This window comes from Citrus sinensis, chromosome 6, assembly GCF_022201045.2.
Source record: "Citrus sinensis cultivar Valencia sweet orange chromosome 6, DVS_A1.0, whole genome shotgun sequence".
Taxonomy (NCBI): Eukaryota; Viridiplantae; Streptophyta; class Magnoliopsida; order Sapindales; family Rutaceae; genus Citrus; species Citrus sinensis.
In genome coordinates, this window is record NC_068561.1 from 3,144,997 (window position 1) to 3,164,322 (window position 19,326).

General features: G+C 35.7%; 1 protein-coding gene across 1 annotated transcript; it reads right to left on the reverse strand.

Moving 5' to 3' along the window:
• Positions 1-2,463: 2,463 nt before the first annotated feature.
• LOC107176621 (uncharacterized) lies at positions 2,464-3,975 on the reverse strand. Its single transcript, XM_052443721.1, has 3 exons — positions 3,823-3,975; positions 2,802-3,390; positions 2,464-2,687 (listed from the first exon to the last, which is right to left on the reverse strand). The coding sequence occupies exons 1-3, from the start codon at positions 3,973-3,975 to the stop codon at positions 2,464-2,466; spliced, it is 966 nt and encodes a 321-aa protein (XP_052299681.1).
• Positions 3,976-19,326: the final 15,351 nt, after the last annotated feature.

Here is a 19,326-nt window from a genome sequence, read left to right on the forward strand (position 1 = left end):
AATTTACCACAACCTTAGAATCGTTAGTTTGGGTGGCTTTTGTTTCCACCCATTTTGAAACATAATCAACCGCAAGAACAATATAGAGATTACCAAACGATGAAGGAAATAGTCCCATGAAGTCAATGCCCCATATATAAAAAATCTCAACTATAAGAATGAGAGATCGTGGCATTTGATTTCTAGGTCCCAAATTACCTGTTCTCTGACAACGATCACAAGATTTGCAAAACAAATATGCGTCCTTAAATAGTGATGGCCAATAAAAATCGCTCACAAGAATCTTAAGGGTTGTTCTCTTTGGTCCAAAATGTCCTCCACAAGCAAAGTATGACAAAAGGTGAGAATAGAAGTAAATTCAGTTTCGGGTATGCACCTTCTAATAACTTGATCAGAACAATGCTTCCACAAGTATGGCTTATCCCACACATAGTACTTGGCATCACTCTTGATCTTGGCCTTTTGTGCACGGGTTATCTCTTTCGGTACTGTCCTGGTAACCAAGTAATTGACAATATCTGCATACCAAGGAGTAACTATACCTACATGTAATAACTGCTCATCTGAAAAGTTCTTATGCAATAGAAGTGCATCTTCGTTATAGGTAAGTCAACTCAAATGATCTGCCACCAAATTCTCAGAACCTCTCTTATCTAAAATTTCTAAGTCAAATTCTTGCAATAGAAGTATTCATCGAAGAAGGCACGGCTTGGCATCCTTTTTGGTGAGCAAGTACCTAATAGCTGCATGGTCAGAGTAAATGATTACCTTAGATCCAATTAAATAAGAACGAAATTTCTCTAAGGCAAAGATAACTGCCAAAAGTTCTTTCTCGGTAGTGGAGTAGTTAAGTTGTGCATCATTCAATGTATGAGAGGCATAATAAATGACATGAGGAAGCTTGTCCACACACTGGCCCAACACGGCTCCAACAACATAGTCACTGGCATCGCACATAATCTCAAATGGTAAATCCCAATTCGGTGGTTGAATCACAGGGGCCGATGTCAAAACCTATTTTAACTTCTTAAAAGCTCTTTGACACTCTTCATTGAAGTCAAACGTTGCATCCTTTTGAAGTAAGTTGCAGAGGGGTAATGATATCTTGGAGAAGTCCTTGATAAACCTGCGATAGAAACCTGCATGACCAAGAAAAGAACGAACCTCCCTCACACTAGTGGGAGGTGATAAGAAGCGAATAAGATCTATCTTAGATTTATCAACTTCAATCCCCCTTTCAGAAATAACATGGCCTAGTACAACACCTTGATTAACCATAAAATGACATTTTTTCAATTAAGCACAAGGTTAGTGTCAACGCATCGTTTAAGAACAAGTGTAAGGTTATCTAAACATCTATAGAAAGAATCACCATAAACTGTAAAATCATCCATAAACACCTCAATGATGTTCTCCACATAATCAGAAAAAATACTCATCATACATCTTTGGAAAGTGGCAGGAGCGTTACAGAGACCAAATGGCATGCGTCGGTAAGCAAATGTTCCGAAGGGGCATGTGAAGGTTGTTTTCTCTTGGTCTTCTGGAACGATAACGATCTGATTATAACCTGAGTAATCATCAAGAAAATAATAATGAGAGTGACCACTTAACCTTTCAAGCATTTGATCAATGAATGGCAGAGAAAAATGATCCTTGCGAGTGACTGCATTCAGTTTACGATAGTCAATGCAAACTCTCCACCCAGTTTGAACCCTTGTTGGCACAAGCTCGTTTTCTTCATTCTTGACCACTGTGATGCATGATATTTTTAGAACTACCTGCACAAGACTCACCTATTTACTATTAGAAATGGAATAAATAATCCTCACATTAAGGAGTTTCAGTATCTCTTTTTTTACGACTTCCATCATTGGTGGATTAAGGCGGCGTTGTGCATCTCTCGTTGGTTTAGACCATTCCTCTAGCAAAATGTGATGCATGCACATGGAAGGACTAATTCTTTTAATGTCGATAATGGTCCAGCCAATCGCCGTCTTGTGATCCCAAAGCACCCTAATTAGGTTTTCTTATTGAACCAAAGTGAGGGTTTTAGCAATTATGACTGGAAGTGTTTAATTCTCACCCAAGTAAATATATTGCAGGTGCTCTGGTAGGTACCTGCACAATTGAAGGTAAAAGTTTCTCGTTTAATAAAGGCAATTCAAGGTAAGAGACATTATACCCATTGGTGCGTAATGTGACTGCTCCATCTAAGATCGCCATAGCTTCCTCTACCTCATCATCCAACTTTATCAAATTTGCATGTTCCTTAAAATCATCTTTCGTAAGATTTTTGTTTATGGCAATTTCAAAACTGTCATTACCAGATAATTCAAAGAAATCCTGCACCAAAGTATTAATATCATTTATGGCAAAAACAGAATGAACATCACTGGGATACCTCATTGCCTCAAAAATATTGAAGCGAATCACTTCACCATCGAATTCCATTGTAAGGATTCAATCGTGAACATCAATCTTGGTTCGGGCTGTCTTAAGGAATGGCCGCCCCAACAGAATAGGAGTGGGATTGGGTGACAACTCATCCTCCATTTCAATGATATAAAAATCAACTGGAAAGACCAATTCATTGACCTGCACAAGAACATCTTCCATAACCCCCCTCGGGTAAGCATTAGATCTGTTAAGCAATTGAATAATTATACCAGTTTCTTCCATTGGATCTAAATTCAAGGAGTTATAAATTGAATATGGCATAACATTAATTAAGGCCCCTAAATCTAACATACATCTTTCGAATATGGTATTACCAATAGTGCATGGGATAGTGAAAGTACCTGGATCCTTGCACTTAGGCGGAAGTTTTCTTTGAATTACAGTAGAAACATTCTCTCCAACACTTACCTTTTCGTTACCGCTCAACTTTCGCTTGTTGCTGCATAATTCCTTCAAAAACTTTGCATAACGCGGCACTTGTTTAATAGCATCAAATAGAGGAATATTTACCTCTACTTTACGAAAGGTCTCATGGATCTCTTTTTCTTGTTCCTTTTTCTTGGATTGTTTAAATCTGCTAGGAAATGGTGGAGGAATGAAAAGAGAATTAATTCGAGGTGAGGGGGTACTTACCTGGCCAGATGGATCGACTGGCAATGCCGAGTAGGAATCGTCTTTCCTTGTTAAAGGAAGAGCCTCAGAGGAGGAATTAGTCACAAAAGGCGATGATGTTGTGGACACTTTTGATGACTTAGTTAATAATGGTTCCAATTGCTTTCCGCTCCTAAGAGACATAGAACTAGCATTCTCCTTTGGATTAATTTTTGGTTGAGAAGGTAACTTTCCTGAAGTTCTACCCTCTATCCTACTCATAGATGTGGCCAGTTGGCCAATTTGATTCTCTAAATGTTGGAGTTGTGTCTGGGTAGTCTGTTGGAATTGCATAGACTTAGTAGCGAGAGCTTTTACAGGATCTTCCAAAGACGTACCTTGATTTTGAGGAGGTGGAGGTGGCCGAACTTGGTAAGGTTGTTGCACTCGGTGTTGGGGGTAGCCCGGTGGTCGAGACGGTGCCACATTAGAAATGCCTTGTTATTGGTTCCCATACCTAAAATTAAGGTGATCCTTCCACCCTTCATTGTAAAAATTAGAGTATGGATCATACATTTGTCTTGGTTGGCCTAAGAACCCCTCAACTGCGTTGGCCTGCTCATGTGAACCCTCTTGGATAGCATGGCACATGTCAGTCGCATGCCCGACCATAGAACATACGCCACACGGTCTCATTTATTGCCCTAGAGCTAATTGTTGCACTAAAGAAGTAAGATTTGAAACTTGTTGTTCTAGAGAAGTGGTATTTACCTCATTGACTCGCTTAGGTGGCGGCAGTAGATCGTTCCTGATGTTGAACTGTTGGGAATTAGCAGCCATGTTAGCAATGAGATTTCGAGCTGCTTTTGGTGTCTTATCCACGAGTGCTCCTCCACTAGCGGCATCAATCATACTCATATCCATAGGTAGTAAAACCTCATAAAAGTATTGAATAAGAAATTGATCACTTATTTGATGGTGTGGACAACTAGCACATAGCTTTTTGAATTGTTCCAAATAGTCGTAGAGCAGCTCTCCATTATACTATCGAATTCCACAAATTTCTTTCCGAATGCTGCCAGCTTTTGATGCTGGGAAATATTTCTCCAAAAATAGCTGACGCATCTCATTCCATGTAGAGACAGTACCAGAGGGGAGATACTACAACCATTCCTTGGCTGAATCCGCCAAAGAGAATGAGAAGACCATTAGCTTAACTTGCTCTTTAGAAACTCTGGTTGGTTTCATTGTGGAGCAGACCACATGGAACTCCTTCAAGTGCTTATTTGGATCCTCCCCTACAAGACCATGAAAAGTAAGAAGAAGATGAATAATCCCAGATTTGAGTTTAAAGTTTACCTAAGGGTTTGGATTCTCAATGCATAAGGGTCGCTAGTCCAAGTTAGGAGCTGCCAACTCTTTAAGTGTTCGGTTGTTATTATGAGCCATCGGTTCGGGTTCTAGGCTGCTTGGCTCTGTCTTCGGGAGTGAAATGTGGATGGCAAAATCGAGTTCTGAATATGATGAGGTTGCTTTAACTTTAAGTTGTTCGAGTTTCAATCGAATGTCCTCTATACTCATGAAAATCTAAATATAGAACAAAAAATAACTAATTAAAATAAAATAGATAAATAAAATGAGAAAAGAAATAAAAATAAAAATAATAAAATAAAACGAATGATAATAAACAAACTAGACGCTAATCCTCGGCAACAACGCCAAAAATTTGGTAGTGTCGTTAAGGTGCACCAAATTTAAAACCTTACCACTAATATAAATAATTAGTACAGAGCGAGTAAGGATTGATCCCACAGAGACTATGCTAGTTATATTTATTATCAACTCTAAAGCAGGATTTAAAATAAAATAATAGTAGTAATAATAATATAAATTAATCTAACTAAAGAAAATGCCTATATATATATATATATATATATATATATATATAAAGCTAGGACTATAAGAGGTGATGTGCATCACCATTTCTCATCTTTGTATATTCTCTATTATCTAATAAATAGATAAATTTTCTTTTAGATTTGGCTTTTCATCTTCTCATAATTAATTTGATTGTTATTATACAACAACAATTATGTAAAGGTTTTAATGAGGCATATTCTTTGTAATGAACATCTAAGGGGGAGTGTTATGAATTTATTAAAATAAATGTAAATGTTCATAACATATATCTCTTAGTCTCCCCACTATCTCCCATTAGTAAATGTAACCTTTAGCTTCCTTATAACTCTCACTATCCCACAAGGAATTATGATCCATAATTTTTCATTAATTTCATGGAGTGATTATATAACTATAAAAGGAGAGCTCATCTTTTTGTTTTGTACACACACAATTGGAATGAATAAAATCACTCTATAATATATTCTCTAATTTTATTCTTTATCTTGTGTTGCTTCTTTATTTGTATTGCTGCCTAATAGTTTTTTTTTTGGTTTTTCATAAGGCTGTCTCATCTTAAAAAAAATCAATTCATATTTTTTATCAATTTTATCAAGTGTAAAGTAAGAAAAAAGAATAATATTAAATTCTTTTTTCAAAACCGCGCGAAGTGCAGCTCTATTTTCTAGTTGTAAATAAATGGGGGGTTTATGAATTTTTAACTAAATAGTAAGAAATAAAAAAAATTAAAACTATGAACAATAATTTAATAAAAACTCTAATTAAAGGAGAAAGAAATAATAATTATGAAAACTTTGGTTAAAGGATCATTCGCCACCACCAAACATGCACATAATATATCAATACTATCATCAATTTATATTGAAACTATCAACCGTATACAACAATAAGCTCTGTTAGTCTCAATCTTTCCTTAGTGTGTCGTTAGGTAAAATAAGTTCTTCACCTAATCTCTAATCATTAAATAATTTAAAACAAGCTCTTTAAATTTAAGATAATGGAAGCATTAAACAGAGAAAGATATTAGGTTGATCTAGGCAATAAACACACAAACTCGGATTATTTAACCTAGGTTATGTTCTCCAATTGAAATCACTGATTCCAACCTGCTACTAATGATTAAAATATCAAGACAATTACGGATCAAGAATTTTAATCTAGTAATAGAATTTATTCAAATCCTATCTAATTGGCCACTCAAATAAAACAAGAATAAACTATGAATATTAATTATAGAAGAACATAAACAATCTCAATTAAATAAATTGAATGATAGAAATTAAAAATTAATCATGTGACATGTTTGGAGTTTTGAATTCACTCTCAACCAAATAAAAATCTAGCTTAACATAATTGAATTGGGAATAAGAGAATTGACAAAACCAATCATGGAGATTAATTCAAGCGGCTGCCTTTTTCTTCAATTCCTTGTCGATTTCTCCCTTGTTTTTCCCTTCTTGTGGCTACTGGTTCCTCAAATCCTCTTGGCTGCCAAAAGCAAAATCCCTCCGTGTTGCTTCCGCTTGATCCTTTTTACAATGCTTCAATCGTGGCTTTTTTTTTTAAATCCTTGCATGGAAAGAATTAAATCCAAAGCCCAAAACCGCCATTTTCATGCTTCAATTAATAAGCCAATAATGATTTGGCCATGATTTCCTAAAGCCAAAAGGCTTTATTCTCTTTCCTTTCACGTGCTGGCCACTTTTGGTTTGCAATCTATGTTTTCCAATTTTGCTTTCATGTGATGGCTTGGCTTGTTAATTGGCTTGGCTTCTTTTTTTACTTCCATTTTCCAATTTTAGCTCCATGTGCAACATTAATTTTGCTTGGCCCATACAAGCTTTAATTAGAGAATATTTTTTAGTTTTTAATTCCTTCCAATGCTTGATCTCTTGTGCACTTTTGTCTCTCAATCTTCAATCAAATTTCTCTTTCTAAATGCTCTGATTTAATTTCTCTTTAATTCCAGAATATACCTAAAATAACAAAATAAATAAAACTAAGATAAAAATTAACACAATAAAATATAATTTACTAAATTAAAAATTAACTAAAATAACTAAAACATTTAAGACCAAAATAAGAAAAAGATGGAGAAATTAATAGCAAAATATATGGAAAATATGCACTTATCATTAAGCCAATCTAAGGTAAGTCCCTCTTACTCTATCTTGCGGTGTTTGAACATGCCACTAGCTCTGTCCTTGTTCGAGAAGATGATGGAATGCAAAGACCTAGATACTATATATATAGAGCAATAGTTGATGCAAAAACAAGGTATCTAAGTCTTGAAAAGATTGTCCTAGCCTTTATTGTTTCAGCAAAAAGGCTAAGCCCTTATTTCCAGGCTCATACTATAATTGTCCTCATTGATCAGCCAATTAGACAAGTTTTACCTAAGCCTGATATTTCAGAAAGGATGACAAAATGAGCTATTGAGCTTGGAGAGTTTGACATCTTGTATCATCCTAAGACATCATTGAAAGGGCAAGCAGTGGCAAACTTCATTACTGATTTCACTAAAGGAGAGATAATATCACTTGATCCTAAGGAAGAACATCAAGATAAATAGTCTCTCTACGTCAATGGATCCTCTAGTAAACTAAGATGTGGAGAAGGGTTTATAGCAATCACCCTAGACAATGTTGAGATCGGATGAGCTCTTAGGCATGGCTTCAATGCTACCAATAATGATGCAGGGTATAAAGCTCTTCTAGTTGGCCTTAGGCTAGTTCGGGCATTAGATGCAAATGATTTACTTGTCTTTAGCAACTCTCAATTGGTAGTTAATCAAGTGAATTGCAACTGTATAGATCGAGATTTCAACATGATTGAATATCTTGATTGAGTTAATGAGTTGTTAAGGGACTTTAATTATTAGGTAAAGCAAATTCCTTGGGAGAAAAACTCACGAGCTGATGCATTGGCTCAACTGGATTTCTCACCAGAAAAGGACTTACTAAGATTAGTTCTAGTAGATATCATTCCCGAGCCAGGCATAATCAAATTCGAAGAAAATGAATTGGAAATTGTTGACTATCGAAGTTCCTAAATAGACCCAATTATGAGTTATCTTATGAATGGAACTTTACCTGAGAACAAGAATGAATAAAAAAAAGGTGAGATACCGAGTTATAAAGTATGTGATCATGGATAATCAACTTTACAAATGTGGATATTCACTTCTTCTTCTCAAGTGTTTAACACCCAAATATGGAGATAATGTCCGACGTGAAATCTATGAGGGGATATGTGGAAATCATTTTGAAGAACGAACACTTGCCTACAAAGCTATGAGACAAGAATACCTTTGGCCGACGATGCAACAAGATACGTTGGAGCTAGTAAAAAAGTAAAATAAATGCCAAGTTTCACTATTATACCCAAGCAACCTCCAAGTAGTTAACTCATCTCCCCATTCCTTAGCCATTTGCCCAATGAGGGATTGATCTAAAAGGAAAAGGGCAAGTAAGGTTTGCTATAGTTGCCATTGATTACATCACAAAGTGGGTGGCGGTTGAGCCATTGGCAACTTCATGTAGAAATTCTAACTAAGGATAACCCTTTAGTATTTGAGTTCCTCTTTGTTGGATTTGATGATGGTGAGTTTACTCTTTGGGCTAATCTTAATGGGACTTTATATCTCCTCATCTCAGTTTTCTTCTTTAATTAATGAGAATTTCCTTGTCCAATGAAACTCTAAAAACACAAGAAAAATATCAAAAAGCCGGCTTTGTCGGCTTAAACCCTCTGACAAGCAAGTCAGTTATCGGATCTTTAAAAATATAAATTTAAAGAGAGAGAAAACTAGAGAGAAAAGATCATCATTTCCCCTCTTGAATCAATTTTTTTCATAACTTTTAGTGAGAATGAGAAACAAATTTAAAGGCGAAATTGATTTGACTTGAGTCCTAATTACTTTGATACAAGTGTCATTGTTCTTGTGATATTTTTCAACACTGGTCTTTTAGTGCCCATGTTGATTGACACATGGGTATGCAAACTTATTTATGGATTAAAAGAAGAAACGTTTTATCCTTAGGTTATTTTTACTAAGACTTTGGGATTATAGGAAATTTGGAGGTTTGTCCAGGATAAGAGCATAGAATCTCGGCACCTTTTGCCCATTGAATCCTTGACACCTAGTTGATTTATCTTAGGTGGTTTGTCCTAGGATAGAAACTTAAGACCTTGACTCTTTTTGGGCTTTGAACCCTTGCCACCTAGTTTATTTACCCTAGAATATTTATCTACCTCTTCATGGGCTTTATAGGGACCGGATTTATTTAGACCCTAACTGGGCTTATTCTACTTTTGGTCAAACACTCCCCCCCCCCCCCAGTCTAAAATTTTCAAAGTAAAAAAAAAATTAGACTTTTTTTCTTGTGATGAGTTTTTTTTAAGGAATTTTTCTTTGAATTTCATCATTATGATGATTTTATCATAGGATATTCTTAAGAGTATTTTATTTTATGATGATTTTTTTTCTAAAAGGAATTCTTCCTTAAATTTAATCCTTAGCAGGATTTTATACTAGGATATCCTTAAGAGGATTTTATCCTAGAATGATTTGCTCTAAGGAATTTTTCCATGAATTTCCATCCATAAGAGAATTTTCTCCTAGGATTTTTATCTTTGATTTTCATCCTTAAGAGAATTTTCTCTAAGGATTTTGTTCCTTGAATTTCATTCTTAGGAGGATATTATCCTAGGATGATTTTCTCTAAGGCATTTTTCCTTGAATTTCCATCCTTAGGAGGATTTACTCCAAAGACTTTTATCTTTGATTTTCACCCTTAGGAGGATTTTCTCCGACGATTATTTTATTTCCTTCTTAGGATTCTTTGGATGATTTCATTTCCATTCTTTAATGATTTTTTTCCATTCTAGGATGCTTTTTTTTTTCATCTTTGGATGATTTTATTTCCATCCTAGGATGATTTTTTTTCCATCCTAGGACCATTCTTTGACGATTCAATTTCCATCTTAAGATTATTTTATTTCCTTCTTAGGATTATTCTATTTCCATCCTAGGATAATTTTTGGATAGTTCTATTTCCACCCTAGGATGATTTTTGGAGATTTAAACTATCTTAGGAGGATTTGTTTCCTTCCTAAGAATATTTGATTTCCATCATTACTTGTCTTAATTACATATCCTTTCTAATTTGCTAAGATCATCTTCCTCTCCAATATAATGTCTCATTTCCCATTCACTTTTCTCATGCAAGTCTTTATAAAAGAGAATAGAAGAGATTAAAGAGAAAAGCTCCCAAGATGCTTGACAGCGGTGATCCACGGTGCCTGACGGGGTGTTCATACTGGCTAGCATTGAATTTTCGGTGGCCTTTTGGCAACTCTCTGGTGATTTTCCGATGACTTTCCGTGAGTATTTATTTATTCATTACTTTTTATTATTTATTGTTATTCCTAACAGAGTAATCATAGGTCATTGTGACTTTGTAGGGTTTTCTTAGTTCAACAAGACCTAATATCGAAATGACCAAGGATAAAAATATAATGGTGGATGTTATTCCCTTGACAACTATTCATGCTACTACGAGTAATGTAGGTAGTAAAAAGGAGATAGATGAGGATAGCAATGCATATGTAGATGAAATAATTAAAAAAAAGTGATTAAGTTAGAAAATTATGAGGATGAGGACGAGCCTATAGTTGAAGATACCTATCCATGGCAGATGAAGATGATTAAATGTGGATTAAGCGAAATGTCCCTTGAGATACTAATGATTAAAGATAACATTCCTAAATTAATAACAGTTCGCCGTCCTTCACTTAGAATGAGCATTACCAATCCTCCTAAGGGCTTCGCTGAGATTACTAGGAGTATGTAGAATTTTGGAGTATGACTTCTATTTCATCCCTATGTTCGAAGGATATTACATGCCTTAGGACTTGTTCTAGCTCAACTTTCTCCTAAAGTTTAGTATTGTATTGTTGGAATGCGGTCTCTTTGGCGTTACCTAGGCTTCAAGGATCCTTTTGTAGCTGAATTTAAAAGTTTTTTTCATCCACAGAGATGTCCTAAGGCTGAAGAATTTTGGTGTTTATCTACCTATCATACGACATGTAATATAACACCAAGCTTTATGAGAAAGTTGAGCTAGAACAAGTCCTGAGGCATATAATATCTTTCGAACATAACGATGAAATGAGATTTGTACTCCAGAATTCCACATACACCTAGTGATCCCAACAAAGCCCTTAGGAGGATTGGTAATGCTCCTTCGAAGTGAAGCACGATGAAGTGTTATTAATCAATTAATGTTATATCTAATCATTAGTATCTCAAGGGACATCTCATCTAATCCACATTTAATCGTTTACATCTGCCATAGATGGGTATCTTCAACTACAGGCTCGTCCTCATCCTCAGAATTTTCTAAGTTAATCACCTCTTTTCTTTTTATTATTTCATCTATATATGCACTGCCATCCTCGTCTATCTCCCATTTTAACTCACAACTACCTACATCACTCATAGTAGCATGAATAGTTGTCAAGGGAATAGCATCCACCATTATATTTTTAACCTTGGTCATTTCGATACTAGGTCTTATTGAACTAAGAAAAACCTACAAAGTCACAATAACCTATGATTACTCTCCTAAGAATGGCAATAGATAATAAAAAGTAATGAATAAATATATACTCATAGAAAGTCGTCGGAAAATCACCAGAGAGTTGCCAAAAGGCCGCCGAAAATTCATCGCTAGCTACTATGAACACCGCCGTCAAGCACCGTGGATCACCGCAGTCAAGCACCTTGAGAGCTTTTCTCTCTAACCTCTTCTCCTCTCTTTTGTAAAGACTTGCATAAGAAAGGAGAATGGAAAATGAGGCATTATATAGGAGAGGAAGATGATCTTAGCAAATTAAAAAAGATCTGTAATTAAGACAAGTAATGATTAAAATAAAATATTCTTAGGAAGGAAACAAATCCTCCTAAGATAGTTTAAATCTCCAAAAATCATCCTAGGATGGAAATAGAATTATCCAAAGATGGCAAGAATCTTCCTACGATGGAAATAAAATTATCCGAAAATCATCCTAGGATGGATATAGAATAATCCTAAGAAGGAAATAAAATAATCCTAGTATGGAAATAGAATCATAAAAAAAAATGATCCTAGGATGGAAACAAAATCATCCTAGGATGGAGATAAAATCATCCAAAGATGGAAAAAAAATCTTAGGATGGAAATAAAATCATCCAAAGATGGAAAAAAAAAAAAGCATCCTAGGATGGAAAAAAAAAAAGCATCCTAGGATGGAAAAAAAAAAACCATTCTAGAATGGAAATGAAATCATCCAAAGATGGAAAAAATAATCCTAAGAAGGAAATAAAATAATCATTGGAGAAAATCCTCCTAAGGATGGTAATCAAGGATAAAAATCCTCAGAGAAAATCCTCCTAAGGATGGAATTCAAGGAAAAATTCCTTAGAGAAAATCATTCTAGGATAAAATCCTCCTAAAGCTGAAAATCGAATATAAAAATCCTTGGAGCAAATCCTCCTAAAGATGGAAATTCAAGGAAAAATGCCTTGGAGAAAATCATTTTAAGATAAAATCCTCCTAAGGATATCCTAGGATAAAATCCTCCTAATGATGAAATTTAAAGAACAAATCCTCAGAGAAAATCCTCTTAAAGGTGAAAATCAAATATTAAAATCCTTGGGGAAAATACTCCTATGAATAGAAATTCATGGAAAAATTCCTTAGAGAAAATCATCTTAGGATAAAATCCTCTTAAGGATATCCTAGGATAAAATCCTCCTAAAGATGAAATTTAAGAAAATATTCCTTAGAGAAAATCATCCTAGGATAAAATCCTTTTAAAGATATCCTAGCATAAAATACTCCTAACGATTAAATTTAAGAAAGAATTCCTTTTTGAAAATAAAATCATCATAAAATAAAATCATCTTAAGAATATACTATGATAAAATCCTCATAAGGATGAAATTTAAGGAAAAATTCCTTAGAGAAAAATTATCCTAAGAAAAATAGTCTAATTTTTTTTCACTTTGAAATTTTTAGGCTGGGGGGGTGAGGCAAGTGTTTGACCAAAAATAGAATAAGCCTAGTTAGGGCCTAAATAAATTCAATCCCTATGAAAAGGTAGATAAACGTTCTAGGGTAAATCAACTAGGTGGCAAGTCTTCAAAGCCTAAAAGGAGCCGAGGTCTTAGGTTTCTATCCTAAGACAAACCACCTAGGATAAATCAACTAGGTAGCAAGGATTCAAAACCCAAAAGGTATCGAGATCCTAGGCTCTTATCCTGAACAAACCTCCTAAGTTCCAAGATTCCTATAATCCCAAAATCTCAGTAAAAATAATTTAAGGATAAAATGCTTCTTCTTTTAATCCATAGACAAATTTGCATATCCATATGTCAATCAACATGAGCGCTAGAAGACAAATGTTGTTAAATGTCACAAGAATAATGACACTTGTTATCAAAGTAATTAGGACTCTAGTCAAATCAATTTCGCCTATAAATATGTCCATCATTCTCACTAAAAGTTATGAAAAAAATTGATTCATGAGAGGAAATGCTGACTTTCTCTCTCTAGTTTTTTTTCTCTTTAATTTTATATTTCTAAAGATCCGATGACTGATTTGCCCATAGGAGGGTTTACGCTGGCAAAGCTAGCCCTCCAACCCTTTTGTTGTGTTTTTAGAGTTTCACTAAATAAGGACATTCTCATTACCTAAGGAAATAAAGTCAGAGGAGGAGATATAAAGGCCTATTAAGATTAGCCCAAAGGGTAAACTCATTATCGTCAAATCCAACAAAAAGAAACCCAAGTCCTAAGGGGGTCGTCCTTAATTGAAATTTCCACATTATAAGTTGACAAATTTGCACCAACAACGGCTACAATAAAAAAAGGCATTTTTGGCTATGAATTTTTTTAAAAATCATCAGTGAAATCGAATGAAAGATCAATGATTGAGTGATATTATTTTTGTATAAATAGAAAAAGATTTATTTTGTATCAATAAGATTATTCTTCAATGTTTTTAACATGTGAAAACACTTTGAGATCAATTGTAAATGTATTGAATTGAATATATTAATAAATTTTTATTTTGGTATTTGTTCCTCATTGACTTTTTTTAAATAACTTAATTCTTATTAGATTGAATTCTTGACACCACCATTGGTCTCAAGGGTAAGTAAAAATAGCGGCAATTGGTATTGAAAATAAACATTTTCGGTGGTTAGAAAATACAATCAACCATAATACGTTTTTATCACTAAATGTTAGCTATCAAGATGTAATTTATGCGTAATTTATCTAAGACACTTTTTATTGGTATTTAATATAGTAGCTAGTCTCAATCTTTTTTTAAGCCTAATGTATTTTGTTATTTCGCTACTAGATAGGTTATTGTTATGTATCGTCGCTGTCAGCAAAAATCCAAGACAATCAATTTTACTCACAGAAATTTAGTTTTAAAAAAATTTAGTTTCTAAAAATGTTTTTTTGTGATTATTTATTTCGTTTCACATCTTTTTTAAACACAATGTATTTTGACTTTTCCCAACTAGTTACATGGTATCGAAAAAAGTGGCGACAATTTTGACTCGTTGGAAGAAAGAATCCCGATTCAAATTTTAGAACACGAATTGAGCAAAAATATGATTGACCAAAATTCTAAGTATGATAATATATTGTCAATTGTGAAGCAGGTTAGAGATGAATAAGACAGGTAATTTATTGAGACTTTCTTTTAGGTCGCAACACTTATCACCCGCACCCCCCCCCCCCCCCCGATAGGAAATTCCAGTCACAATAAAATGTAAGCTATTATTCAAATGAACATCAAAGATTCAAAATGAATATCAACAATGAGTAAACAAGGAAATTCCACTCCCCCTTTGTTTCTTGACAAGCAACAGTTGTAGCCCAAATAATGTACTTAGTGCTCCTGAGCCACTATGCCCATAATTAATATGGACTATAGACACACATATTCGCCTTTTTTCTCCCTTTTTTTTTTTTATTAAGAGGGGCTCTTAACAGAGCTAAGAAATAACAAGACGGGGATAGACTACCCCATAATTATCTTGGGACATAAACTGGAGCACTCCTTTAGGAGGAGAGTTCAAGACATGAAGCCCTAGCGGGAGGCAACAAGCTAAAGTAGCCAAATAATCCGCGGCAAAATTCGCCTCCCTGTAAACATGAGTAATCTCCACCCGCCAGTTGCGTCTGATGAGTTCTTGAATGGCACGAATGAGGGTAGAAAACTCATTGGGATTCACCATGTTATTCTTCACAAGTTGAGTAACGCAGCGACTATCAACCTCAACACAAAGCCAACGGATCCCTTTATTCCACGCAAGAGTCAGCCCTTGGTAAAGACCCCATAATTCCGCCGTGGTCACTGAACAATTCCCTATATTCATCCCAAATCCAGCAACCCAATGACCACTGTGATCTCGAATCAGGCCCCCTGCAGCAGCTACACCATTCACTTTGCAGGCACCATCTGAATTCAACTTGTACCATGGCCAATTCGGAGGCGACCAACCAATCCATTTGTTGACTTTTTTATTTGTCAAGCTCAAAGAAGACCCTTGAATTAAAATCACCTCCTCCGTGCGAGCCTTGACATCATTAACCATGGATAGACTGTCCATAGCTAATCCATTCACCCAGAACTGGTTCCTCCAATACCATAGTCTCCATATCGCTATACCAAAGAAGCAAACCCAATTTCGAACTCCAGAAATAGGCCATGCATTCTGGAGATTATTCATCATCCATTCTTTAAAAGGAGCTTGGAAAAAACGCTGCCTCATTGCTACAGGAATCACTCGATACCAAAAACCTTTCGTACCCATGCAATCTCTTAACACATGCAAGATATCCTCAACCGGGGCCCCACATCTATCACACTCAGTATTTATCGCCATGTGGCGCCGTGCAATTTCAGCTTTGGTTTTCAATCGGCCATGAAGAGCTAACCAAATGAAAACTTTAACACCCTGAGGGCCTTGCCACTTCCAAACCATATTCCAACTAGTATCCTGTAAAGAAATATCCGGAGATCTGATAACATTATAAGCCGAGGAGGCTGAGAAATTCCCTTTATTAGAATGCGACCAATAGAATTGATCCGGACCTAACAAATCTGAGGGAGGATGTATGGACGCAATCTTCATGATGGCCGTGTGAGGGAGAAAAAGATCAAATAATGCCCAGTTCCATTGCCCATTTGCTGCCACACAATCAGCAACCATTAAGTTAGTGAGGTGATCGGGAATAGGAGAAGTGACCTGGTTCGCAAGGGGCTTATCCTTATACACCCAACAATCCCACCAAAAACGGATTCTTTTACCATCACTAATAGACCAGCTCCTACTTAACATCGTATCACTCCAAATCCTTCCAATAGCTTTCCACATATGAGATCCATAGCGAGTCGGCAAGGACAGAGGGGGGTTGGAATTATTAACCCCATATTTTGTACACAGAACCTGAACCCATAGGCTATCCTTAGCTGAGATGATTCCCCAACTAAGCTTCATTAAAAGCGCTTTATTCATCACGTTTAGGTCCTTAAGTCCTAAGCCTCCATAAGCCTTTGGTTTGCACAAAGTATCCCAGCTAACCATACTCATCCGCTGCTGATTTGAGTTACCACTCCATATGAATTTCCTGCACGCTTTATCAATCTTCATATTAATTCCAGTGGGGAGGCTAGTTGTTTGCATTGCGTAAACCGGGATAGCTTGTAAAACCGTCTGAGTAAGGGTTATTCTGCCAGCCAAAGACAACAGAGATGCATGCCAGCCCGACAGACGCCTTTCCACTTTGTCAATAATGTTCTGATATGTATGATGTGATACACGAGTATGCAGCAGCGGCATCCCAAGGTACGTGCCCAAGTCCTTGGTTACGGAGAAACCAAGTTCAGCCCCAATTCTTTTCATGTCCCAAGCCGAAATATTTTTGGAAAAGAAAACTTGAGATTTAGCCTTATTAACTTTGGCTTCCGAGCTCTGGCAAAAATTATTCAAGACCATATTTATCACCCCAGCTTGTTCAATGTCTGCTTCAGCCAAGAGTAAAAGGTCATCGGCAAAAAATAAATGAGTAAGAGGGGTACCACGACGAGCAAGTCGAATTGGCCGCCAATCCCCAGCAGTGACAGCTCTATTAATCCCATGGCTGAGCCTCTCCACACAAAGAACAAAAATATACGGGGAAAGAGGGTCTCCTTGTCGTATACCACGGGAGGGAACGAACTCCTCAGAAGCTTCACCATTCCATAATACTCTCATTGTAGCTGAAGTAATACATGCCATAATGATCTGGATCATATCTCTAGGCAGTCTCGTTTCTTGCAGCGTCTCATAAATAAAATCCCAGTTAAGTCTATCATACGCCTTTTCGAGATCCACTTTAATTGCCATGAATCCTTTCTTCCCCGCTTTCTTGCGCATGGAGTGAATAACTTCTTAGGCAATCACAATATTATCAGTGATATGACGGCCAGGCACAAAGCTAGTTTGCTGAGGACCAATAAGAATCGGCATTAGGGCCTGCAGTCTGTTAGCCACAATTTTAGAAATGGTTTTGTATGCCACTGTGCATAAACTAATCGGTCGATACATTTTTAGATTAACCGGATGGTCAACCTTTGGGATGAGAACTAGAAGCGTAGTGTTAATATCCTTCAAAATACTGGCGCTGCTGAAACTATTCTTTATAAATTTACAGAAAGAGTGGCCAACGATATGCCATTGGGATTGGTAGAAAATCGCATGAAGACCATCCACGCCAGGTGCCTTTAGTGGCTTCATGCTAAAAATAGTCTGTCGGATTTCATTATCCTCGATGGGAGCCATAAGCCCGTGAGTGAGAGCTGCATCAAGGATAGGGAAGCAGCCCCTGACTGGATATGGTCGGAAATCCAAAGTCTCACTAGTATAAAGGGTCGAGAAGAAAGCCGTAGCATGCTGCTTAATAATTTCATTATCCACAATCCATTCCCCATTAGCATTCTGGATAGTTGTGATACGATTTCTTCTACGTCTAGCCAACGTTTTTTGGTGAAAATAAGCCGTATTTCTATCCCCTTGGATAAGCCATTCTTTACGAGATTTTTGAAGCCACAAAATTTCCTCTTGTGTAAGAATTTCCTCTAACTCCTTCTTCAGCTTTAGCTCTAACCTGGCCAAACTTCGTCGGGACTTAGTTTCTAACACCTTTTGAATCCCCCCCAGGCGTGCTAAGATCCGTCGCTTCTTTTGAAAAATATTCCCGAAATGGTCTCTATTCCATTCCAAGGCCTTCTTCACAAAAATATCAGCAGCATTTAGATACGGCAAACTATTAATCCAAGCATTAGATACAAACTCCCCAAAAGAGTTGTCCGTAAGCCATGCAGCTAAGAAACGGAAAGGTTTTTGTCCCCTAACGCAACTGGCATCATTATTAAACCGAACTAAGATGGGTCTATGATCTGAAGCAATTTTTGGCAAGTGTAAAACTGCATTGTCTGGATACTTGTGTAGCCACTCTGTATTCGACATAGCTCTGTCCAGCCTCTTCATAAGAAAACCACGAGACCAAGTGAACCGGGGACCATGGAAATCACATCATCGTCATCTTTACAACTGGATGCGTGTGTGTGTGTGTATAATCAAAACATAATTACTAATTTCCTCAATGATAGCTTCATTTATTGCTTTAATAGATTGTCTTGACTAATATTGTATTCTTATCACCCTGATATTTTGTTCTTGAGATACACTAATTGGTCTTGATTCAACTTATCTTTTTTATAAATATTATTTTAGTTATAAAAGGAAATTTTTTTAGCGCAAAAAGTTTCCTCCAAAATTGAATATCTTGGGACAATATTTCAACATTTATGATAAAGTAAATAGTTGCACATAATTATAAGTGATGATATTATTTTGTAAGGATTAGAATTTAGTGTTGAACTAAGTTTTCACTGAGCATTAAATTAATTATTAGAATTGTTTTAAATTTTATTTTTTTATTTATCTTATCTAACAATTATTTATTTAGTGTTCAGTAATAGCTCAACTCAGCACTGAATTCTTATGCATTTTATAATTAGAAAACGAGTGTAAATTTAGCTAAACCATCTGTATTCCGTAACACAAAACATCAGTCTAAAAATCTATAGTAATTTTTTTTATAATTTTAAAATATTTTATTGTCACAAATAATTACCTCCAATAACAAAACTAAAAAAGAGTAATTCAAAATATTGTCTATATTAACGTTGCATTTTGGGACCAAAATATTATGTTTCTAGGACACATTACTTAATCTCTTATCC